Source organism: Ambystoma mexicanum, chromosome 2p (assembly GCF_040938575.1).
Source record: "Ambystoma mexicanum isolate Mex_15411 chromosome 2p, UKY_AmexF1_1, whole genome shotgun sequence".
Lineage (NCBI taxonomy): Eukaryota > Metazoa > Chordata > Amphibia > Caudata > Ambystomatidae > Ambystoma > Ambystoma mexicanum.
Genome location: NC_090923.1, coordinates 1,182,452,383 through 1,182,477,913, shown reverse-complemented (window position 1 = coordinate 1,182,477,913; position 25,531 = coordinate 1,182,452,383). Strand labels below are relative to the sequence as shown.

Here is a 25,531-nt window from a genome sequence, read left to right as displayed (position 1 = left end):
ATGGAAATTGGAATCAGTGAACCTTGCACGTCACCAGTGGACAGGATCTAAAAAGCCGCAGTGTAGGTAACTTCCTCAATGTCTGCTGATGACAGATACTCCAATGGGCTTACAGCTGCTTTGGACAATTGGTGCTGCCTATGTGATCTATTCAATCTTTTGCAAAGCTAGCAGGTAAACAAGTAGTAGCCACACATTGTAGTGGTAACAGTGTATTTATGCAATTATATGAAATGATCCACTTTTGCCTTTTGTTCAATTAGCTAGTTCACTTTGAGCAAAGGAATTGCTGCTGGCATGTCTGTGGGTTGTAAGCAATCCAGATGAATAGTTGTGCATGCACATACCCCATACATTGTACTATCTGATTCATCACCTTTCTGGACCTCAGGGTGGTTGGAGTATGCCATTACCAGGGAAATGACTAACATTACAGCAGGAGAATGTGAAAAGTAAATCAATAGATCGTGATATTTATGACCTGGGTTCCATGCCCTTGAATTCTGTACCACAAAGAGGTTTGGGCTCAATCGTTCTACCATGCGTGTCCCCCCAGCAGCACCAAAGTACATTGCTAATTAATGTCTACTGAGGTGTAGTCTTTCTTTTTGAACAGTTCTTTCTGAATGGCATTGGTAGTAAAAAAGTAAGAAAGACTGTTTCCAATATCGTGAAAACCTACCACGTGTCTTGGTATTCTTTTACATTCCAAGAGTCATTCAACAGGCAATTTCTATTTCGCCCCTAGAAACTATGGAATATTCAAATATTGGAAATGGCAATCATGTCTGCTGCATCTTCACGCAATAACACAGTTTACGTTGTTATTTTTGCAAAGGGGAAACATTTTTTCCCTCGACAAGGAGCTGTATGAAGGATAGCCTTAGCCAATGTTATTGTTGACTATTGAAAGTGTATTATCACTGAAAGCCACAGAGTTTGCTACTGCTCTGCTCAGTTAGTCATACCGAGAAGGGGAAAGGCTGAGGGACCACCCTCTTATTCAATGTGGTGTATGACACACACTATATGTTTTAATGCTGTCATCAAATCAACACATGGTCGACGTGAAAAGAGGTTAATTTATGGTCAGATTGAGGAAGATGCTTTTTTAAGTGTGTTGAGTCATACAATATGTAACCTTCTGACCATTTCAGAGAAATCAGACCTGGGGCCAGCAGGAGACAGGCTGATCTGGTGGGTGGAAGGGGATCAAAGCAAAAAGGTCAGTAGAGGTGACGCGCCATCCATAAAATAGTTGCTTGCAGACTGGGTTGTCCTCATTAGGAGTTTGATGGTAGTGGTAAAAGCTGCTGGATTGTGGCATACATGACGTCATACCACACTACCAAATTCTGCGTTTCAGAAAAAAAACTTCTTTTATGGAGAAAAGTTTCTCCACACAAACGTGTTGTGACTAGCTATGTATGTGTACCCTATTGGAATTTGATCATGTAGGCAGAACCTAGGGTACGCTCTGGTTTCCAGGAATGCCAGTCGGGGACTTGAAGTAAGAGAAGGAACCTGGAAGGAAGCCTACACCCTGTGCTCCTGTTTCATATCTGTAACCACAGCTAAGACTGAAGAAGCTTTCCTTTTTCATACGTACTTGGGCCAGTCTGGTTCCTGCTTTAGGTTTATTCTTGCCTGGCCCAAGGTACATCAAAAATCAGTAATGTTTACAATAATACTGCCCGTGGTAATCCCATATCCAGTAATTTCCACATGGACTCCTAGAGGACCCTTCCCATGTGGTAACGTTATTGGAGTTTGGCTGTATTCCAGAAGAAACAAGGAGAGTCCTATAGTACTCCAAAATCGTAAATAACTGAATGGTCTGCATCACTCAGAATCATGCAGACCTTTCCCATTACAGAATGCGGAAACGGTATTTGAGTTTGGAGGTATTCCCAAAGGAAACAAGATGGGTCCTACAGGACTCCAAAATGAGAATAGGTGAAAGGTCTACATGACTGGGAAGCATGCCGGCCTTCCCCATTACTGCATGCAGCAACAGTATTTGAGTTTGGCAGTATTTCCAAACTTGTTACGAGGTCCTAGGCCTGTTAACTATTGTGTCTCATTGTGGTATGTGTTCATAGACAAAGAGTGGGCTGAGTGGAGGCTATAACAAAGCATTCCAAAATTAGCATTGCTCATCCTGATGTCCAGGGATATTCCATGGAACTTCATTCAGTGGCCAGAAGTAAGTGAGATATACCACCATTCAAACCAGTCATCGGTGAGGCAACATTAACGTATCTTCCTATGTAAACCTTTTGAGTTTTCATTCATTGTGTGGCGTTTCTAAACATTGCTATGCTTAGTTCTGGGATATTGCATATGTGTGATGAATATAGATGATCTATTGTTATAGAAACCAATTTCTGAGTCAGAGGTATACTAGCCTGCAATTTTCCAAGCTTTACCTCCATGCCGTGCAGGATATGGCACCCCATTACTTACCTCTTTCTATTTTCTGATATGTATTGGATGGACTGGATTGTTAAATCGGTCCAAGTAGAAAAATACAGTAACAAAAATGTCTAATCAGTTCCATCCTTTTGGAAGAGGGAATTTTGGGAGGTATGTCATACTGCTTCTTATCTGAACAACTGCCTTTCTGCCCCATTATCAGAAGGTGCACAACGCTCAGTTTTTCCTGCGAATCACAAAAAAAGATGGTGGTAAGAGACATATCACATATATGTATTACATCCCTGAGATTGAATAGCCCTCATGCAGTTTTATCTCTGTGATGGGTGCATCCATATGGAGTCCAGAACAAGAAAGCCGAATGTTGTAAATCTTTTCATGAACATGTTGAAATGCTGGGGAAATAATAAAGGCCAGGGAGGGCTAGGTTTGTTCTTAACCCTCCTCTTCTTATGGGTTGACCTAGGCGGAAAAGCAATGTTATAAAAAAAAAATGTATGCACATTATTTGGACTTGGTACAGACATGATTCTGGAGCCACCATCGAAATGCTGTGGATTATGGCAATTGTGTTGAATTTGAAACTAAAAGCAAATATCATGTATTTAAAGGGACAAAAAATACACTTTGAGAGAAACAAATATTTTGAATTTTTGAGTGGATGTGTGTACACTTCGTACCTGCGTCTGGATCCGATTTAGTCCTCGGAACCAGAGAATCTGGCCACGCCGCAGTTCCCTTTCTGCATGGTCAATTTCTTCTTCATCCTCGGCTAGCTCCTCATCAGTCATCTCGTCTTTCCCAGGCCCATGGCCAGCTTCCTTCAGACACTTCAGGTGACTTGTGGGTATGGTGGCGATCAACTGTCGACAGAAATAAGGAGAAATACAGAGAAGAAAATACAAAAAGAGTATTCAGAGCTGGAGTGAGATACTTGTTTGCTTTTTTATACTACATTTCAAATTAGTGCAGCTACTGCCCACAATGCTACAGCCGTGCTGACCACAAGTTTCATTATAAAATACAATATTTATGATTGGAAGCAGATATAGCCTGGTGACTAAGATGTGGTCTTCCGGTTAAGCTAAGACCTGGTCAAGTTGTTGAGACGTGGTTCATTGGTTAACATTTAATCTAATTGTTAAGCTGTATAGTAGTCAGCTGGTTAGGTTCATATGTCCTGCCAACCGATTAAGTTGAACATGTTCAAGTTAAAATATCATATAGTGTTTATGTTGACAGGCGGACTTTAGTGGTTAAATTAAAATATGGTCTAGTATTTAAATATATATGCTGTGTAGTTTGAAATGTGATCTAGTGATTCATTGGAGATTTGTTATAATGGATAACTTGAGATATGGGACGCTGGTTCAGGCATAATGTGGTGTAGTGGCTGTGCTGAGGTGTGGTCCCGATCGTTAGCGTTGTCTAGTGGTTAATTTGAGATGTGTCTAGTGGTTAATTTGAGATGTGTCCAGTGGTTAAGTTGTGATGTCGTCTTGTGTTTAAGTTGTGATTACTGATTAAACTGAGATGTCATCTAACGAATAGGTGTGTTTAATTTAGTTTATTTTAGGTACTACAATCCGTGGGCATCTAAACGCTCAGTCTAACTGATGCAGAGTCATCAATGGATAGTTTGTATGTGGCCTTACTTCTAAATTGATATACAATTGAGTGGGGTAATTCATACGTGAGTAGCTGCTTGCTTTTTAGATGTGGTCATGAGTTCATGTTGTGAAGTGGTTGAGCTGATATTTGGTATACATGGCACACCGAGAGGTAGCCAGGTGCTTATGTTGAAATACAGTTTACTTGTAAAGTTGACATACATTTGTATTTTGTATTTATTTATTGAAAATTATTAATGCTTTGCCAAAAAGCGCTGAGCAAAGAGTTTATAGATTGATGGAATGATCCACTTTCTGGGTGCTTTACAGACCCTTACTAAGTCATGCCACAGTAGTTAATACATTGAACCAGCTGGAGGTTGGGACAAAGCTGGAAACAGTGAACGGTGACAGCACATTAACAACTTGAAAAACATCTTTAGTAATTTCAGTATTTACAGATAAGTACAGATATGGAATCCATGGTTAACAGTGATCGGGGATCACTGTAAGGGAGAGTGACACAATTCTAAGGTTTCTTGGGCGCTCTCGAGGACACCAATTCACCAAAATGTTAAGGGTAGCGGAAGTGATATCACACACCCGATAATATCCCAGGAAGTGATCCCAAATAACATTTGATCCTGATAACACAGCATACAATGCTGCCATGTGTCCTTTGACAGCAGTGACATGAAAGATGTAAATAACACACACATATTCTTAAAATGAATATGATATCAAACATTTATTAAATCAGCCAAAAGGATATTTTAGAAGGTAACCACATTTTTACTAGGGTGCTGCAATGATATGCCATGAGTTTGGTCATACATTCACAGGAGCATACCCAGCAGAGCCAACATAGTATAAGAGCACTGACTTCTTTTCCAGAACTAATCCATGCGGGCAATTTTTACCATGCTATGGCAATTACAAATGTTGATTCTTATATGTGGATTCTGCCATCATTTTCCCATATACAAGGTACAGTCATAATATGTAAAGTATTGCCTCATATGCCCTGCTGCCTCCTTTACATATCAAGTGCGGTGTAAAATTCCACAGTACTATTTAGTTTATGCATTATATGCCAGACATAGTCACAATATTCAAGGTCCGCATGTGTGGTTGCAGGTGCTGCTATCATGTGCCAAGTGCAGCCTCCCATTCCTCAGAAATGCCACCTAATCCTGGTTATATTCTCAGCATAATCACCATATGTAATGTGCTGCTTTGCATGTTCAATTGCTACTGGTCTGTTTTAAGGACAGTCTCATGTGCCCCAGTTATGCCACCCAAAGTCAGATAATGTCTCATATGCGTGACAGTCACCATGTATAATATGCAACCTTCCATGTCCAATTGCTGCCTAGCACATCCTCAAATGCCCCAGTAATGCTATCCAATAAACGTTAATGTCTCATATGCATGGTAGAATCACCATAGGTGACGTGCAGCCTCATATGTTCAGGAGCTGCTCCACAGCAGAGACCCCAACCCATTTGCCGGCTCACTAGCCAAATGACCACCAGCCCACTCGCCCTCATGGCTCCAGTTTCACACATTTGAAGCTGCACTGCTGCTCCTTCACTACTGCCTCTATATTATTGGAGCTTGTTGTGGTTGTCCTTCTAGCCAGTGGCACTATGTCATCAAGTCCTACTGACATGGTAAGAGTGGGAAGAGGAGTTGTCATTCATTGTTCTGCCTAGAACGCATCAGCAGCTAAGAGAAGGTTGCTTAAGGGCAGGAAAAACGATGGGAGCTACCAAAATGAAGCGTGACTCATCTGATTTAACACTGCACTGACCATACTGCACAGCACTGTGATCTATGAGCCAGGGGTTACAAGGCAAATGCCATGGGTCCCAAGGGAGTCGCCTGAAGTTCAACCTGGTACCTCTGGCAACCCCCAAATGAATTCTTTGGGACTCCTCCTGAAAGAGAAGGTGTTTCTTGAGGGCAATTATGAAGCCAGTCATTGTGGAATGTGTTTACTTTTGGGGGTTAGGGAGTTCCAGTGATGGGAGGGCAGGAGGGTGAGGGAGAAGGAGGGAAAACAAGAGACAGTACAGGATGGACGTGCAATATTTAGGTTAAGGAGTGTGTGAAAGTGGAGACTGCATTGGGTGAGAACTGGGAGATATGAGATATATTCAGCCAGGGGGTCGGGAGGAGGGTGCCAATCCCATGGCTGGGTCCATAGACCAGTGTGGCTATGCATGCAATAGCACTTCCATTTCACATATGTTCTTCATGGATTTGAATCCTTCTCCAGCATTGAATCTTTCGTGGATTCACATCCTTAGAATATTCCCCGTTGTCAGGCCGGGAACCTCGGTATATTTATTAAAAACGTTTTCCATTGGAAAAAACTCAACACTTTTGTGTCCTATCGACGTCCTTTTGGGACGCTTACGCATGACCCAATAGGACATAAGGTATAAATAGCCCCGCCCCCGCGGCTCCCTTCAGATTTCAACCGTCTCCAAAGTAGTCAGGATCACCTCGTGTTTCTACACTTTGTTAGGTTGTACTTTCTTTCCCAATGTCGGGAAAAGCGTTGTTCCGTCCGTGTGTCACGTGTGGAATGAAGAAAGTTTATGAAGGGGATGGGCACATGGATTGCCTTTATTGTCTTTACCCTTTAAGGCGCTCCTCCTCAAGACACCATCATAGGTCTTCCTCGAGTAGAGACTCTTCAAAGCTCCAGTCTAAAGACTCCAAAAAGGCGGGATTGCCTAAAGAGTCTGCGCCACAACTACCACTGCCATCAACAGGAGTCCCATCGTCGACGGCTTCACTACCGCCCGTGCAGTCAATACCTGCAGTGGCCTCGTTGAACCCGGTGGTGACGATCAACAAGGGGGAAGTGGAAACTCCTAGGTTTCCATCGTCGATGGTGGATCCTCCAGAGGTTTGGTAACTGGCGGTCTATGATACAGTTCTCCCGGACACCCTATTACAGCAGGAATCGGCTTTCTCGGTATTGTCCATGGAGGAGGAGCGGGAACAGATTGTTCATCCAACAGATCTCGGCTTACAGGGCGTTGGCCTTTCTACGACCTTGGGGATTCAAAATGCCCCCTCTACATCTTCTCTGCTAAATCCGGACTCGATGTTGTCTTTACAAGTTTTGTCTATGCTGCAATCCCTCTTAAGCCAGTTAGATGTAAGGTTGCCTCCAATGGGTACACCTCCAGTGATACCTGTTGATGACGTGGCAGGTCCCGCTCCGCTCACACCCGGAGGAAGTTGAATTACAGGACTCTGAGTCAGATCAAGGTCCTAGAGACTCCATCTCAGACATTTCATCATCGCCGTCGAGGGACCCTACGTGGGAATCGGATGGAGAAGTAGAAACTCCTAGAAGCCCGGCTCAACCGTCACCTCCAGATGACATCAGGGCCTTTCATGCGATGATGGCGAAAGCCTGTATCGAATTTGGTCTAACCCCAGAAGAAGAACGGAAGGAATGCTTCTTATTTGACCATATGGGGAAGAGGAGAAAGTCAATCTTCTCGGTTCCGATTCTGGACCACGTTTGGCAGGAAGGCTTACGTACCATGCACCATTCATTTTCAGAGCCTGCAATCAAGGGCAGGTTAGAAAAGAAATATAAAGCCCCGGGCTCTATACCTAAGTGTTTGACCGCACAGCCCTCTCCGGAATCAGTAGTGTCAGCGGCGGCTAGCAGAAAAGCTAGATCGCAACTCAAGTGCAAAACACCTCCGGACAGTGAAGCTAGAAGACAGGATGCCTTTGGTAAGAAAGTCTTGGCAGTGGGAGCGACGACGGTCAAGGCGGCTAACTCGTTAGCTATCATGGCACAATACGACCGTGAAATGTGGCATCGCTTGGCCCCCATCTTGGAACACCTGCACGAAGAGCACAGGAAGACAGCCATGTTACTGGTGCGTGAGGCGGAGGAGGCATCAAACCACTCTATCAACATCGCTGTGGATTTGGTGGAGTCAGGATTCAAGCAAATAAATAATGGAGTGGTACTAAGAAGACAGGCCTGGTTAAAATGTACAGACTTTAGGCTAGAAGTCAAGTATAAAGTGCTAGACATGCGATGAACAGTTATTTGGGGAAAAGGTAGATGACGCCCTTAAAGGCATGAAGGAAGATTCAGATATTGCAAGATCACTGGGGCATTACAAAGTGGACGAGCATTTCGACCCTTCTGCGGAGCTTCAGGGAATTCTCGATTCGCCACATCCAGGGATCGGAATTTCAATAGATCGACATACTCCTCCTAAGGATGCAGGCGAGCTGTCCAGGCAACACGAAGAAGCCGGGATTTCCAGACTTCTAGAAGGAGAGGAGGATAGTCTTCGTCTACCAAAAGTAAGCAATCAAAGTCTCAGCAATGACAATCTTCAGGATTTCCTGGGAGGCAGAGTGTCCCATCGCATCGACAAATGGGAAAGAATAACATCGGACCGTTGGGTGTTGGACACAGTGAAAATTTTGCTGTTCAAGGTCATGCCATATCGCATTCCACCTGTGTATGTGGCGCAACCTCATCTTCACATATTACAACAGGAGGTTGTGCTTATGCTGCAAAAAGGGGCTATAGAATTTGTTCCGGTGGCCGAGAGAGGCTTAGGGGTTTACTCCCGTTACTTCATGGTCAAAAAACCCAACGGCAAGTGGCGACCCATTCTGGACCTTCGAGCTCTCAACGAGACTCTGCAACGCCTGAAGTTCAAGATGCTTAGGCTTCAGGAGGTCATCTGGTCGATACAGCCGGGGGATTTTCTGGTGACGTTGGACTTACAAGATGCATATTTTCACATACCCATGCGTCGATGACACAGAAACTTCCTGAGGTTCGTGGTGGGTCAGAGTCATTACCAGTTCAAAGTGCTTCCATTCAGCCTGAAATCGTCTCCCAGGACGTTTACGAAATGTTTAGCTCTGGTGGCAGCATGGCTACAAAGAAAAGGTCATCTCGTCTACCCTTACCTGGACGACTGGCTAATAAGAGGCTTGTCGCAGACAGTGGTGCAAGCAAGCCTAGACGTTACCATGCAGCTACTACAACGGTTGGGCTTTGCAGTCAATTTTCGAAAAAATCCTTTCTGTTTCCCTCAAGGAGCTTGGTGTTTTTGGGCGCAGAGTTCCAGACTCAGTCAGGACTGGTGTAACCTTCATTAGAGTGAGTTCAAAAACTCAAACAAAAAGCGGAGGAGTGGAGAGCTGGAACCAGAGTGTCAGTCAGAAGATATGTGTTGCTTCTGGGAGCCATGGCGTCATGTATTCCACTAGTGAAGAACTGTTGTCTCTTCATGAGGCCGATACAGGAATTTCTGGCGGACCGATGGTCTCAAAGTCGCGGGTTGTGGTCCGACAAGTTGATGATCAGCAGCGAGCTTCTAGAGTTGCTTCTGTGGTGGCAACTCTCTGACAAGAGGGATGCGTTTGCTAGAGCCGGAATTTCAATCGACAATTGTGATGGATGCAACTCAAACAGGATGGGGAGCCCATCTGGGATCCTTACAAGTTCAAGGTCGATGGTCCCCAGGAGAATCGACCCTTCACATCAATGTGCTGGAACTAAGAGCGGTACGTTGGGCCCTAAAGTCATTTTTTCTGCGCATACGAGCATCAGTAGTGAGAGTATTAACGGACAATACGACCATGATGTTCTACCTCAGGAAACAAGGGGGCACTTGTTCCAGAACGCTCGCGAACGAGGCTCAGGAACTATGGCATTGGACCCTCCAACAAGAAATAAGCATAGTGGTGTACCACCTACCATGGGTGAACAATGTGCAGGCAGACTCTCTCAGCAGAGAGATGAACCAACTCCATGAGTGGGAGCTGAACGATCAACAAGTGTTGAGCATCTTCAGGAAATGGGGTCGTCCTTCTCTGGATCTCTTCGCAACCCGGGAGAACAAAAAGTGCAAGCAATTCGCCAGCAGATGGCCGCAGCCCAATTCGCTGGGGGATGCGTTCCCCTTCCCGTGGACGGGCAGGTTTGCATACACGTTCCCTCTGTTTCCGCTCATTCGACAGACCCTCCAGTGGATTCACAAATATCCATGCCGGGTGATTCTAATTGCCCCTCATTGGGCGAGGCAGCCGTGGTTTTCGGACCTGCTCCAACTGTCCGTGGCAGAGCCAGTGAGATTTCAAATGACACCGGACCTTCTATTCTAAGACAAGGGAGCAATTTGGCATCACGACTGGGGCTCCCTCATCTTGACGGCTTGGCTCCTGACGTCTCAGAGTTTGGGGCCCTGAACATTTCTTCAGATTGTCGCCGAATTTTAGAGGCGGCGAGGGCTCCGTCCACGAATATTTCATATGCATGTAAGTGGAAGAGATTCTGTGTATGGTGTAGGGATCAACCGGAGGTGAACCCGTTAAACATTTAATCGGAGCAAATTCTGCCTTTTTTACTAAACTTGGCAAAAAAAGGTTTGTCTTTCTCCTCCATAAAGGTTCACTTGGCAGCCATTTCAAGATTTACTCGGAAAAGGCACTCAACTCTGTTCAGTGATCGACTCCTGAGAGGGTTATTTCGGACGTTTCCTCCAGCCAAAAAGTTCCCTCCTAGTTGGAGTCTCAATCTGGTATTATCAGGGCTAATGAAGGCTCCGTTCGAGCCTATGTCGTCCTCACCCCTCAAATCTTTGTCGTGGAAAATGGCCTTTTTGGTGCGAGCGCTGGTGATTGATCCCCCATACTTACGTTTCTTCAAGGACAAGGTGGTATTAGCAACTAACCCTCATTTTATCCCGAAGGTTCCAACTAAATTCCATAAGCACTCTTCGATTGTGCTAACAGCATTCTTCGCTGCGGCTTCTTCTTTCGCAGAGAAAGCTCTCCATACGTTGGACATCAAAAGAGCATTGAAGTTTTATCTGAGTCGTACTCAAGAATTCAGGCGTACAAGACAACTGTTTGTGGCTTATGGACCATCTGTAAAGGGAAGACCAATCTCCAAACAGGGACTAGCCCGCTGGGTTTTGTCAGCTATTGCCTTCTGTCACTCTAAAGCGGGGAAGCCGCTGGAAAGGCGTCCAAAGGCTCACTTGACAAGATCCACCGCGTCATCGGCGGCATTGTGGTCCGGAATCCCGCTGGTGGACATCTGTCAGGCGGCCTCCTGGTCGGTACTGCATACATTTACTCGGCATTATTGCCTGGAGCAACAGCATGCAGCAGATGTGCAGACGGGACGGGCAGTCCTGCAACACCTGTTTTAGTAAGATAAGCCCCCACAGAGGGGGGTACCCTCCTTTCAATGTACCATGGTTGTTGGCCTTTCTTGCTAATTGCATGTTGCGTTCCTGTAGTATTGGTTTGCATTGCACACCTCCAGGTATAAGGATACTGCTATGTAATCTATTCTAAGCATGTTAATCCATGAAAAATCCAATGCTGGAGAAGGGAGTAGTTTCTTACCTGTAATTCCATTTCTCCAGCGTTGGTATCTTTCATGGATTCACATGCGCCCACCGGCCTCCCCTGAATGCAAACTTGGTATTGTCTCTACTTTGGGGGTTAAAATCTGAAGGGAGCCGCAGGGGCGGGGCTATTGGGTCATGCGTAAGCGTCCCAAAAGGACATTGATAGGACACAAAAGTGTCGAGTTTTTTCCAGTGGAAAACGTTTTTAATAAATATACCGAGGTTCCCGGCCTGACGACGTGAAATATTCTAAGAATGTGAAACCATGAAAGATACCAACGCTGGAGAAATGGAGTTACAGGTAAGAAACTACTCCCATCTCGTTAATTTGTAATGTATTAAAGTCGTTTTGTTATTAAGTGGACTGACGGTTGGCTTAATATGTGCTCTAGTGGTTGTTTAGATATGGTCTAGTGCTTAAGTCGTCAACTATGGCACCAGAAGATCTACTGTATGCTGTAGTCCTGACGTAAGCAAATAACATAGTGTGATCCTGCACAGGACACAATTTCTTCATGCGTATCTGTTTCCGTACTTGATCAAATTGGAATGTCTTAAACATGGGCTAAATGCTGGTCTGATATGCAATATAACAATAAGTGGACATGGTAAATGTTGACATTCAAGCAACTACTCCCATACCATTTCATAGTTTTAAATGTTGCAGTATAACAATCGAATTATTGAAAATAATTTTAAAATAAAAAAACAGCACTAATGTCCCCATTTTAGGCATTTATGTTGTGATAAGAATTATTGTAGAGTTGTTTTTGTTAAGTGTTTCTCGTTCATGAGGTATTGTGGGGGCTTGCCCGCTTCCGCACCCACTGCTAGTACCTCAGCAGGGACGAGAACCGATACTACGACAGGGTTTGCAGCAGGACGAGGAGGCGCTGATCCAGCCACAGCAGGAGCGGTCCCGACTCGCAAATCCCAGAGCTGATAGAGAGGGGACTCTGCAATGGCTCACTCAAGCGGACACTTTTAACGGCCCCCAAGTGGGAAACTAATAGTGCAGAGGATTCTTCCCTGAAGCAGCAGAGCGCCGAGGAGAGCCTAACAAAGCCAGGGGAGCGGAACTCCATTACAGTACACAGCGACAGAGGGATACACAAGGGGAGAATGATGGGCATAGCAGGGGGTGGGGCCTGCACTGAACCGAGGAGATTGGTGGCTCAGAGCAAGGAGGAGGCTGATAGGCTGCAACAGAAAGGGGGACTATAAAAGGGCCTGAAATCACTGCTACACTGTTGCACCTTTTGCCTTACAGGACGCGTTACTGCCGGAGGAGACCCCAGAAGAGTGGTGGGCCTATCAGTAGTAACAGGAGGGAGCCCAGGAGCCTCTATGCAGAATAGATCACCAGATGTAGAACTGCTGAATTCGCAAGGGTGAAGAAGCCTCACCTGTGTTTTATTTCACATGTTCCCGCTGAGTACTGCAATAAAACTTAACTTGTACCACGATTCACTAGTCCATGTAGTCTGTCAATCCTATAGGTATGTTTTCTCAACACACACCCCAGAGTACCAAAATAGAGTTTGCAAATGTTTAAAATTAATTTGGTAATTGTACAGGAGGAGGGGACGGAGGCCCTAATAACATCCAAAGCTCAGAGAGGCAAGGGTGTGGGATCCCCTTATGCTCATAGTCTAGACCCAACCAGAGATAAGCCCGAGAAGCGCATCGAAGACGGGAACACCTTAAACCCAAAACTGAAACTTGAAAAGAAACTTTGCTGTTACTTGTAGCTGTTGCTGTAGACCCAGGAATACGGCTGGTGACAAACTACTACCTTTCGACTTAAAGTGACAGGACCTTCCTGAACCACTCTGAACTAGTCAGGAGTTATGGGACTGTTGAACTGTTAAGAGGAAACACATTTTTGAGATTCTTTTAATTGAGACACTGTTTGTGTTAATAAAGTCTGTTTAAGAGCTTGAAGAGCGCAGGAGGTTGGAAAGAGAGAGAAGGGAATTTTTAGATTGTTCTTAAATGTCATTACTGGCATATATTTGTGCAGTCAGCATGGACATCATATGGTCTAGTGGCATTATTGACATTGTGATCCAATCTTATCTTAACCCCTCTCCTATTTTTTAACAAGAGATCAACTCCTCTTCTTCAAATTTTAAAATTTTATCATGGAACATAGCAGGTAGAAATTCAAAAACGGGGGAATCAAATTGGTGTGAAATCATTGATGGGTTTGAAATAGTATCTATGCAAAAAAATGGTTGCTCGGCATTCCTTTGTAAGCTGCACTACTCAAGTTACTTTATGCCAGCTGTTAAGAATATGAGAGGGCAAGCATGTGAGGTTTGGTGACGTGGGTTAAAGTAGATTTGAATTTTTGCATATCTATAATTCTTTCAGGCTCACCAAATGTTTAAATATTTGTGTTAGGCTTACCTCAAGGATTAATAATCACCTTATTGAATGTATACATCCACCCTGACAGCTGCAGATCTTCTTCTTAGACCATAAAAAACGTATATAGCATTTTCTATACCCAACTTGAGATGGACCATGTTAAATTGCTAGTTGTGGATCTAAATGCACAATTTGAGCTGCTTAACAGTGTACAAAGCATTGTAGACACAGAGGATGAGATCTGGAGGATACCCGATCTTCAATCCGCCAGATCTCACCACTCATAAAAATGCCCTTCATCTGGTTTTATTTGCCAATTCAGAAATGAGGGCCTGAGGTGGCTAACTCAATGGAGATCGACTTGTTAAGACTACATTTGAGATTGGGGTAGTCAAGAGTCACTTAGATTATATTAATCTTCCCAATTGGCAATGGACTAATAATTGTGTGCATACTATAAGCGGTCAGAAATGTGAGGCAGACGACTTTCTAAAGAGTTTTCCATATTTTCCATTTTATTAAATCAAAAAGTTTGGATGAACGCCTTACTGTCCCTACCCTAAGAGAATTTCCAAAGTAAGTATTGGAAACACTCTAATAAAGGATAGCTGTCCCTCACACTTAAATATTCAACAAAATAATATGGAATTACCTGTCAATTCAACATGACAGAGCAACATCACAATTGAGCCTGTAATATATTCACAGTCCTGGCTTATACCCTGGGTGAATTCCCCTTCTCCAGATTCCACCAGGGTCCTGGTTCCACAGTTCAAGTGAAAATAAGAAAATCCCGGTTGATAACAAATTTCTTTTTTTAAAACCTTTTTTTAACATATTGGCAGACACGTCACTTTAATGACAAGCCATATGAACTGATAGATTACAGCATGACATAGTGCAGACATTAAATTATTGCTTTTCATCGACTTGTTAACTCACATAATGTTGGTTGCTGTATATCCTTGCATACTCGTGAGGGCTGTCATGTCGGTCCAGCTGACTCTTCTTCATTGCTTATTTGCAGTAGATAGTCCCGAAATGGGCCCCAAATGTCTTTTGGTCTACATCTGGGTACAGTCAATGCAATGTATCCTTCCTCCCTCTCGTTAACATAGGTTAGTTCTTTGAGCCATTCAATTACCGTAGGGGCTGCTCTGGATTTCCAATATTTTAGAATATATTTTTTTAGCAATCATGCAACTCAGGCTAAAAAACCTACAAATGTTCACAGTAACCTTCACAATATATCCCAGCAGGTAATTAGGAGGGGGGGAGGAAATCGCAGGGGATATTTTAGTAATGTTAAAGAGGGTATCAGCCACCTCACGCCAAAATCGAATAATCGGTGGGCATTTCAATACAAATGAAGGAAGTCTGCAGCCGCCATACCACATTTCATACACTGACATTTGGTGTGCATTTTGAATTGCGTGCAGGGGTGCAATGTAATTGATTGAGTAGTTTAAACTGTATTAACCTAAACTTTATATTAAGGGAGACCTCCTTTGTCAGGCAACTGCAGCGTAGCCATTGTTCGTCCTGTATTACAATGCTTAAATGTTTCTCCCATTTTCCTTTGGCCCCATTGACAGGCATCTGGTTGGCCTGGCATACTTTATACAGTCTAGAAACAAGTCTCCTGGGGTCTCCACCACACACTATCATTTCTATAGGTTCACAAATGTTAGGTTGCCGAGCGAACGAAGGCCACCGGCGACGAGTCAGTGTTCTCATTCTAAGGTATTGAAGCATTCTAATCGGATTCTCACTCAATTTGGCCACAAATTCTTCAAGTGTAACAAATGTGCCATCAGGGAACAAATCATGTAAGGTCATTATTTCCCCACATCCCACATATTTTTGATGTCTTTGTCATATGTGAGGGGGCGTCACAGGCATTTCCATAGGGAGGCAGATCTAAAATATGTGGGCGTAACATCTAGGGCCTCATTACAAGTATTGCAGAATGGGTTAACGGGCGCCGCTAATGGTGGCGGGCCCGTTAACACCATTCCGCAATATTACGAGGTTCCCTCGCGGGACCCGATGTGGACGGTATTACCCAAATTGTTCGTTTACAATTGTTCCAATGAACGATTGACCGAATTTAAAGGGTCACAATTGACCTTTTCACAATTGACCGAATATATATATATATAGATATATATATATATATATATATATATATATATCTATATATATATATATGGGTGTTGGGGGGTTTGGCGTTGGGTGGGAGGTTGTGGGGGGTTTCCCCCCACATATGTGGTACAATTGACCTTCACAATTCGGTCAATTGTGAAAAGGTCAATTGTCATTCGAACAGTTGTAAAATGAACAATTCGTATACAACCGATGTGGACATCTGATTTTACCAGACGTCCTTTCCAGGTCCCGTGAGGGGACCAGAGAGCTAACAACAGGCCGGTCGTAATCGCCCCGTTGTTAGCTCCTGCACCCATTCCCATTGAGCCCTATGGGGGCTCAAATGGGAATGCGGAAGGTCCGGGCCCGGGTTCCCCGTAGGAGGAATTACCGGGCCCTCCAAACTCGGAATGGCCCGGTAATTCCCCATTCAGGCAACCCGTACCCGATTTTGGAGGCAGCCATGTCCTTATTAAGGGCATGGCTACCTCCAAAGTCGTAATGAGGCCCCTATTTTCTTAAATAATCTTGACCAAGCATTTACCGGTGTGCGCACTGGGTCGAACTAGCATAAATCTTTGTGTCGGTCAGCCAGGATAATCAACTTCAGATTTATTGGTGCAGCGCTGTATGACTCCAAAGCCTGGTGTATTGGGTTATTGTTGGTGGAGTACCAGTGGCCTGCTCATTGGGCTTGTGAGACAATATAATATTGCTCATAATCGTGTGCCGCTAGGCCGCCCAGTTCAAATGATTCGGACAGTCCCTCCCATTTCAATCGTGGCACACCCATTCCCCAAACATATTTGGTTGTCAGCGAGCAAAGTCTGTCAAAAAACGCTTGTCCAGGCCATACTGGGATATTGCAGAAATAGTATAGTAGTTTAGGAACTACCACCATTTTGAGCAATGAAAGTCTGCCGTATAATGACATTGGACATTTTTTACCAGTTGTAATTTAATTGCCAGTGTATTTAGAGAATCTTAGAGAATCGTTCAAGCTCAGTCTTTCTTTCTATCTAGCTAAGGTTAAGCTAGCTAAATCAACTTTCTTTGCTCAAAGAATTGAAAATGCTCTTCTTAAGACAAAAGTTTTGTTTTCTATTGTTCACGCACTTGCTTCCTCGGAACCATTGACATCCATGGTTAAGCCATCACAAAAGTTGTGCAATGACCTTGCATCCTTTTTTACCACTAAAATCGATGTGATTCGATCTAACATCGCTAAATCTTCAACAACACTGTCTCCTGGTACCACCAGCTTTGTGCCATCCCTTCCTACTGATTCCCCTGCTAGCTAGTCCACTTTTCCTTTGTTTACTGAGGCAGAAGTCCTAGCAGCCATTTTAAAGATTGCCTGATCACAAGCTCGGCGGTAACCCTTAAATCTGGCGGTAGCGCTATTACCGCCAGATTTAAGGGTCCGCCGAATCAGGGATTCGGCGGATTTCGCCCCAGCTCTTGGCTGGGGGAAATCCGCCAAAAATTCACGCTATTACCGCCGGTGGGAAATCCGCCGGCGGTAAGAGCGCGAATTTTCCCTATTGAGCCCAATGGGGAATGGGGCATTCCCGAATGGGCTCAATGGGGAATGGGGACTTCCAAGTCCGCCCAACTCGTGATCCCGTGCTATTAGCACCGGGGGCTATGGCGGTCGCGCTAATAGCCCCCGCGCTAATAGCGTTAGCGTTACCGCCGAGGTCGTGATCAGGCCCTAAATCTTCCTCCCCCGAGGATGCCATTCCTGCCATTATCATGAAGACAATCGCCCCTGATATCCTAGCTGATATCACTACGGCTATTAATAACTCCTGCCAATCCGGATTGGTCCCCTCGGAACTGAAATCTGCGAGGGTTATTCCACTCCTTAAGAAACCCTCACTTGACCCTATCGTCCCTGCTAATTTTCACCCCATTTCTCTACTTCCGTTCCTGGCTAAACTTTTGGAATCGCTGGTCACGCCTCTTCTATCTTCCTTCTTGGAATCTTCTAAGATTCTCAATAACGCCCAGGCAGGTTTTAGGCCAGGTAGAGGGACGGAAAGTGTGCTTGTCTCAGTGCAGGACGATATGTCCAGATTGGCTGATGCAGGTGGAGTGGGGGCCCTGATCCTACTGGATCTATCTGCTGCGTTTGATACAGTGGACAATCCCATCCTTCTATCTCGTCTTGCACAGATTGGGATCTCTGGCTGTGTTCTTGCTTGGTTTGCCTCCTTTCTTTCAGACCGCACTCAGACTCTCGCTCTTGCCTCCCTTCCTTTCTGCCCCTTGTATTCTTACCTGTGGTGTCCCTCAGGGAGCTTAACTCTCTCCGATTCTGTTCAACATTTATATCTGGGCACTGGTCTGCCTTATTCGTTCCTATGGACTTAATTGTTATTCCTACGCTGATGACACCCAAATCCTGATCCGGCTTAATCAGGATCAAACTGTGGTCTCAGCCTGTCTTCACGACTGCCTTAAAGCATTCGGCGCCTGGATGGACCAAAACTGGCTCAAGCTCAACGGCGATAAAACAGAAGTGATGGTGGTGGGCTGCCCCCCCAGCCCCTCGCTATGGACCCCTGCCTTTTGGCCCACATCGCTGGGCCCATTGCCGAGTCCAGTTAACAAAGTGAAGAATTTAGGGGTTATTCTTTCTGCCTCTCTCTCCTTGTCAAATCAGGTTACGGCTGTCTGTCAGTCTGCCCATCACCAGATCAGGGTTTTAAAGAGGGTCCTGCCTATGATTCCGGAAGCCATGCGTCCTCCCGTGGTGGCCGCACTGGTCCTTTCATGGTTGGACTATTGTAACTCCCTGTATCTATCTCAACCGACTGGCTTGCTCCAACGGCTCCAACGTATGCAGAACCTGGCAGCCAGATTAGCCACTGGCTCCCCCTATGGTGCCCATATTTCACCGGTGCTTCGCCGACTCCACTGGCTTCCAGTGGTGCAGCGAGTTAAGTTTAAGTCATTATGTATTGTCCATCGGGCAATCCATGGCTTAGGAGCGGAATTCCTCCAATCCAAATTCTCCCGATACATTCCGGAATGTAATCTGCGCTCTTCGACCACTAACCTCCTAATGGTTCCCAGGTTTAACCGGGAAAGACTTTTCCATTGCCGCGGCCGAGCTTTGGAACACTCTCCCATTATTACTCAAAGCTACCACCAACCATTTGGTTTTCAGGAAAGCTCTGAAAACCACTCTGTTTTAGCTTTCTGATTTTCTATTGATCCTCTTTAGCCTGTAGCTTCCTCACCAGCGCCATGATGCCTCTGGGCGACCGCGCGCTCTACAAATTTAGGTAACATAACATTTAGGTACATTTCATGAGTATCAATAAGAAGGGAGCGATGTGAATGGGAGACCAATATGCCCAAGTACTTGAATTTATGTGGGACCCTTCTGAATCCTAACAAGTCTGTCGTGGAATGTGTGGCATCAGTCAATGGAAACAGCTCGGATTTCACCTCGTTAATTCGATACCCAGAATGAATTGTGAATCTACGGACCTTCTCCATCATTGGAGCTATGTTTTGTTCATGATTACGGATGTATAAAAGTGTGTTGTTGGCGTATATGGATATAACCTGTGGTGGTCCCGCTATGTTGATCCCCCTATGTCCATGTCTATCACGCATCATTTGTGCGAGGGATTCGATTGTCAGTGCGAAGAGCAATGGGGACAGTGGACAGCGCTGCCTCATCCCCCGTTCCATATAGAAGGTGGGTGACATTATGCCACTGATACAGACCATAGCAGATGGTTTAGTATATAGTAGTCATACAAACTCTATAAAATGTTCTCCCAATCGCATCCAGCGCAGGACCAAATAGAGAAACCGCCAGGAAACAGAGTCGAAGGCCTTCTCTGCGACAAGCGAGACTGCCACTGCCCTTGATGTGGGGTCTATTTGGGAAATGATACAGAGAGTCTGCGCAGATTAAGCGCTGCTGATCGTTCAGGAATGAATCCAGATTGGTCCGGATTCACTAATGTTGACATATATGGCAGGAGGTGGATAGACAACAGTTTTGTAAACATTTTTGTGTTGGTGTTAATAAGTGATAGTGGTCTATACGAGGCCATCTCTGATGCTGGTCTATTTGGCTTTAGTAGCACTGTAATCACAGCCTCGGAAAGTGTAGTTGGCAATTGGCCGGTCTGTAAAGACAATTCCCAAACTTTCAATAGCTTAGGTGCCAGTATTTGATGGAGTTCCTTATATAGTTCAGTTCCTATCCTGTCTGGGCCTGGGGTCTTCCCAGATCACAGGGCCATAATCACATCCATAGTTTCTTCTAATGTAAATGGTTGATTAAGTATTGTTTGTGCCTCAGCAGAGAGGGACGGGAGAAGAACTCCGTCCAAATAATGGGATAAGTCAGTGTCAGTGCATTAATCCACAATAGCATATAAGGCCTCATAATATGGGTGTAATTCATCATTGATCTCCTCGTGTGTAGTCAACATGGCACCTGACTGCACCTTAACCCCGGTAATGTATTGTGACACTTTTTGCCCCTTGATTACACCTGCTTGGAAAAGGCCCAGTCTATCTTCCTTCCCATATGACCGTGCTTGGTTGGGCTCTCTGTCAGCCAAGTTTCTAAATTTCGATAAATCCCCATTAATGAGTCCCAGTAATGCTCTGTCATGGAAACTGCCATACTCATTTTCAAGTTGCCTCAAATCTGTTTCTATTACCCTCAACTATCTTCTAATTTCATTCAAACTGCCGACAGTCATCAAAATCATTTCTCCCCTCAACCCCACCTTGAAGGTCTCCCAGACAGTGGAATGACACCTCGTTTCTCTGGCAGAAATCCTTAATCCTATCCCATAGCGACTCCAGGAAATCTGAATCTAGTAAGCATGATGGTGGCATTCTCCACGACAGACGGGGAGTGCCAGGGCTCTCACATTGTATTAGTAGTAGCACTGGTGAATGATCTGAAATGGTTCTTGGGTATATCACGCAATCCTGCACTCGCGGCATCCACCTTGCAGTAATCAACCAGTAATCAATCCTGGACTGTGCATTGTGGACTGACGAGTAATAGGTGTACTCATGCACACCATGGTTACACTCTCTCCATACATCTATCAATTCCATTTGTAGCCTAATTTACCCCATCATACGGCTCAAATTAGTCAACTTGCGCTGGGAATCCCTCAATCGGTGCAGAAATTAGTCCAGGATCGTATTAAAGTCGCCCCCCAAAATGATTGAGGAGGACAAGCCCCTTCTAGGATCTCAAATATCTGCCCATAGAAATCAGGGTCATCAAGGTTTGGGCCATATGTATTGACTAAGTTTACATCAACACCAGAGATCTTCCCCCATAGTATCATATATCTCCCCTTGGGGTCTATGTGTCTTTTAGCTTCCTGGAAGCATAAAGAACAGTGTATTAGGGTCATCACCCCTCCCCCCACCCCACGCAGCCTGTGTTGAGAAGTCCATACAGCCCGTTGGGTCCCCCAACTGGGTGTGAATCCCTTGTTGAGTATCCCCTGGTCATGGGTTTACTGCAGAATCACTATCTTGGGACTATGGCGATTTAAATATGCTAGCCCTTTTCGTGCCTTAATGGGGTTGTTCAGCACACTGACATTCCATGTTAAGAAGGGGACTTTATCACCCATAGCTTTCGATTTGTCTCACATAATGATTACGTCTCACACATATATGCTGCATAGGATTCTATTTTCATGCTTGTCAGGCAACATGTGTGCACTTTTTCAAGATATATCAGTACAAATTTAGTCCTCTTCAATTCCTCAATCTTTTGCTAACCATATCAATCATTAATCCCAACTTGACAGACCTTCACCCCCCCATCGTCACCCCCAATTTAACGATGTGACCCAGAGATAACTGTAGAAACCTCCTGAAGAGCGTTGCGAACAGTTGTTTTTGCGAACATACAACAGGTCACTGGGAGAGCGACCAGTCACAGAATGTTTGAGTGCTGCACACAAATATCTATTCATGTGGTGTTCGGGCTCAAGTCAATATCAATGTAGTTCAATCGCCGACTGCGGCCTCTATCTCGTTGTTGAGTGGTCGAGGGCTGCGGTTCCGGCCATGGTCCCGCTGCGATAGAGGGATGGATGCTACCACGCATGCAGTGGTTTCGGATGGAGTCTCAAAGAAATCTACGCGATCACCATGTTGGATCCTTAGCTTGGCTGGAATATGATACATTCCTGATTCAAAGTAATTTCTTAACTGGATCATATGACTTCCGTAGAGCTTGCACGTTAGCTGCGATGTCCGGATAGATGTGGATATCTTGAGCTTTGTACCGGAGCGTGCCCTGTTCCCTGGACATCCGCAAAATTAGATTCCTGTCTCGGTAATTGAGTAATCTTGCAATGATGGTGCATGGGGGAGCTCCCGGTCTAGGGACCGGTGTCAGTGCACGGTGAGCTTGCTCCACCAAGAAGTGGGATAAGACCTTTGCAGGGTCGAACAGTGTTTTCAGCGGGTCTTCGACAAACATCTCCATTGGGCCCTTGCATGCAGCCTCCGGTATTCCGATTATGCAGACATTGTTACGCCTCGAGCGTGACTCAAGATCATCATATTTGTTGCGAATTTTGTTCATTTCCAGTTTTAAGTGTGTTATGTCCCGGTCATGTCTGTTGATCTTATCTTCTGTCTCCCCAATTCTGGTCTCTGCCTCATTAATGCGGCCACCTCCTTTTCCAACTTAGATTTTAATGAGCCTACGGTGGAGACGATGTCATCTAGCTTCATGTTCACTGCCATGAAGCCGCTTTGCATTGCTGCTAGCAAGTGATTTTCACGGGCATCTCCGGAGGTCCAATCATTGTCATCGATAGTCACAGGATTCTTAGATCCAGAGGCCTTGGCCGGCATGTTGGTGAACTGATCCATGGGTCCCTTCTTTTTCCCCCGGACCCTTTTGTCATATTTCCTACTGTGGTTGCCAGTGCTGATGGCATCTTGGAGTCTGCAGGTCGAGCAACGCAGGTGTCTGAGCTTTGGGGGTGTCCCGGAAATATGAGTATTGTTGCTAGGGTTCTGTCATTAGGCTGTCACTTAATGCACTAATAATGACTGGGGGTTGGTGGGTGCAGCCAGAGGGGGTCCGTCCTTGGGGTCCCGCCTCCACCCTGAGCCGCAGTCACTGGGACAAATGCTAGGAGGTCAGTCCCACGTCGTCCGCACTTAAAAGGACCAGCCACGACAATGTGTAATGTTTGTACCCTCAGCTAAAGACTCTGCCGCACCGCAGTGGATGTTGATGCAATATGCAGGGTTACTGGCTTCTGAGAGGAGTTTAAAACATACATTGTTCGCCAAGGAGCTTTCAGTGTGGGTCTGTCACATCAATGGCAGTACCATCATTTGTTCAGGCCAAGCAGCACACAGTCCAGCCCATGTATATATTAGTTTAGTTTGTTTATTTGTAGAGCGCACTTAACCCTCAGGTATCTTGCACTTAAACTTGAATACATAGTTACAGATACAGGCAGATGACAGTAGACTTAAGTTACATACAAGTGCAGATACAAAGTTAAATAGACGTTAAAAAGAGGTATATAACACGACTGGACAAGGTTACAAGTTAGGCACTAAGTGATTAGTACAGAGTGGCAACTACGTGTTGCAGATAAAGGCAGTAGCAGTGAGCATAATATGCATACAAATAAAGTTACATAAATGTGTGGCAGTTGAATTGAAATACATAACAAGATTGGTTATAGAATAAGGCATTCAGTAAATTAGTGCAGAATGACAGTGGGCATACGTTAGTTTTGCTGAGCGAAGAGCCAAGCTCTTACACTGTTTCTGAAGGACCAGAAGGAAGGTTCTGCTCTAAGAAAATTAGGCAGGGTGTTCCACAGCTTGGCCACCAGTACAGGGAAGCTGGATCTGCCTGGCTTTTGTAGTTTCGGGCTGCACGCCTTTGATCATCTCTACGGTTGCAGGTCTTCTCTTGCTGAGGCTTCCAGTGACTCAGCAAACGCCTTCTTCTGTTCTGCCTTCGCCCGCGCCACTTGTTGTCAGAGCACTCCTGGCTCCTGAGAGTTTCTGGTGCACTCCAGCCACCACTGATTGCTCCAAAGAGAAAACTTCCCTCGCTGCTTTTGCATTCCGCTGCGCAGTCTCTGCAGAACGAGCCTTCACAGGGACAGAGTTCCCTTGACACGCTTGCCGCTGCACGCCCTCTGCACCTAGGACCTCTGGAGACACAGACCCTCTCCGGACCAGCCACAGACTTTGGCTTCACAACGGTCTATGTAGCTTCCTGCTCCAGAAGAGCTTGAGAAGGGCTTTTATTTCTCTTTGTGTCAAAAGTTTGTAGACTAATTTTACCCAAAACATGATGTTTAACTTGTGAAATATATAAATCATTGTGACAACAAGCCATTATGTATTTTGGCATTTGTGATCGGTCTTTCATAGAGGACAAAAAATACTGCATCTCATCCCATGGATTCCTCACACTCCCCGGGGCCTTTTCTCCTCCCAGGTGATCATCCCGCAGAACACCATCCCAAAGGTAAGGACCAGGAAGCGTCTGCCTTTCCCTGGCCTCCTGGGAGGAGACTGTAGGTAGGGGTTTAGCGAGGGATCCGCAGGATTCATCACAATACCTACATCCTGAGACCGGCCACAACACAGTAGCCTTGTCAGTTGATATTCAACACAATACAATGTTAAAACCTAATGAGCAGTTAAATAACGTTGTATCAACCATCACCTGATGCTCACTGAGGTGGGATGAAGTGCATGCCATGGATTTGACTCAAAAGGTCTACGAAACCTTGACCCCACAGTTAACTGTGTTTTTGAGTGACCTAGAAGAAAACTAAATGGGCTTTACTTCTATGAGATGCTTATTTCATTGATAAGGCACTTTGTAACTCGATATAGTCCCAACTTGAGTCAACTAGTTCCATCATGATACGGTAAGGTGTTTTGAGAAGTGATAAATATCTTTGTCCAATTCCAATGATTCTAAGATTGAAATTGTATGTAAGCTTAGGTTATATAAAGCATTGATTAGACTAAAACGTCTAGTGATGACAGCCATAGTCTATTGTTTTTTTCATCATCCACATAAGTGAGCCATGCACTTGATACCCAGAAAAGAGGCAAGGCCCCTGCGCTGGATAGCCTTCCAATAAATAAATTTACTATTTAATTCTACTAACTATAACAATGAACCCCAATCTTTAGGGAGGACCTCAGAGATTGTCTCCTTTATAAAAAAGTGATCGAAATAATACAGCCAAATATCGACCAATTTTGCTGATCGATGGTATTGGTAAATTCTGTGGGAAGATGGAGACGAGATTAAATGACTGGGTAACACATTGATGATAATGATTTGTTATGTATATAGTGCTTCCCCAAAGCGCTCTACATAGAACATTTTACATATGATTTTCACGGTGGTCAGTCATAATGTAGAATGCAATAATGTCGAAAGTCAAAATGTCGACATTTTTTTTTAGAAAACAATGTCGAAAACCAATAATGTCGAATTTTTTCTACATT

General features: G+C 44.8%; 1 protein-coding gene across 9 annotated transcripts in view; it reads right to left on the bottom strand.

Moving 5' to 3' along the window:
• Positions 1–25,531, bottom strand: part of ATP2B3 (ATPase plasma membrane Ca2+ transporting 3) — a 1,317,805-nt gene that overhangs the window by 45,497 nt on the left and 1,246,777 nt on the right. For all 9 annotated transcript variants that reach the window (XR_011302157.1, XR_011302158.1, XR_011302159.1 and 6 more), the window contains one exon: positions 3,117–3,299. Coding sequence is in view for 6 of the 9 variants with exons in the window: in XM_069645362.1 (XP_069501463.1) it covers positions 3,117–3,299 (183 nt within the window). In the remaining 3 variants the exon portion in view is untranslated. The remainder of the gene's footprint in view (positions 1–3,116; positions 3,300–25,531) is intronic.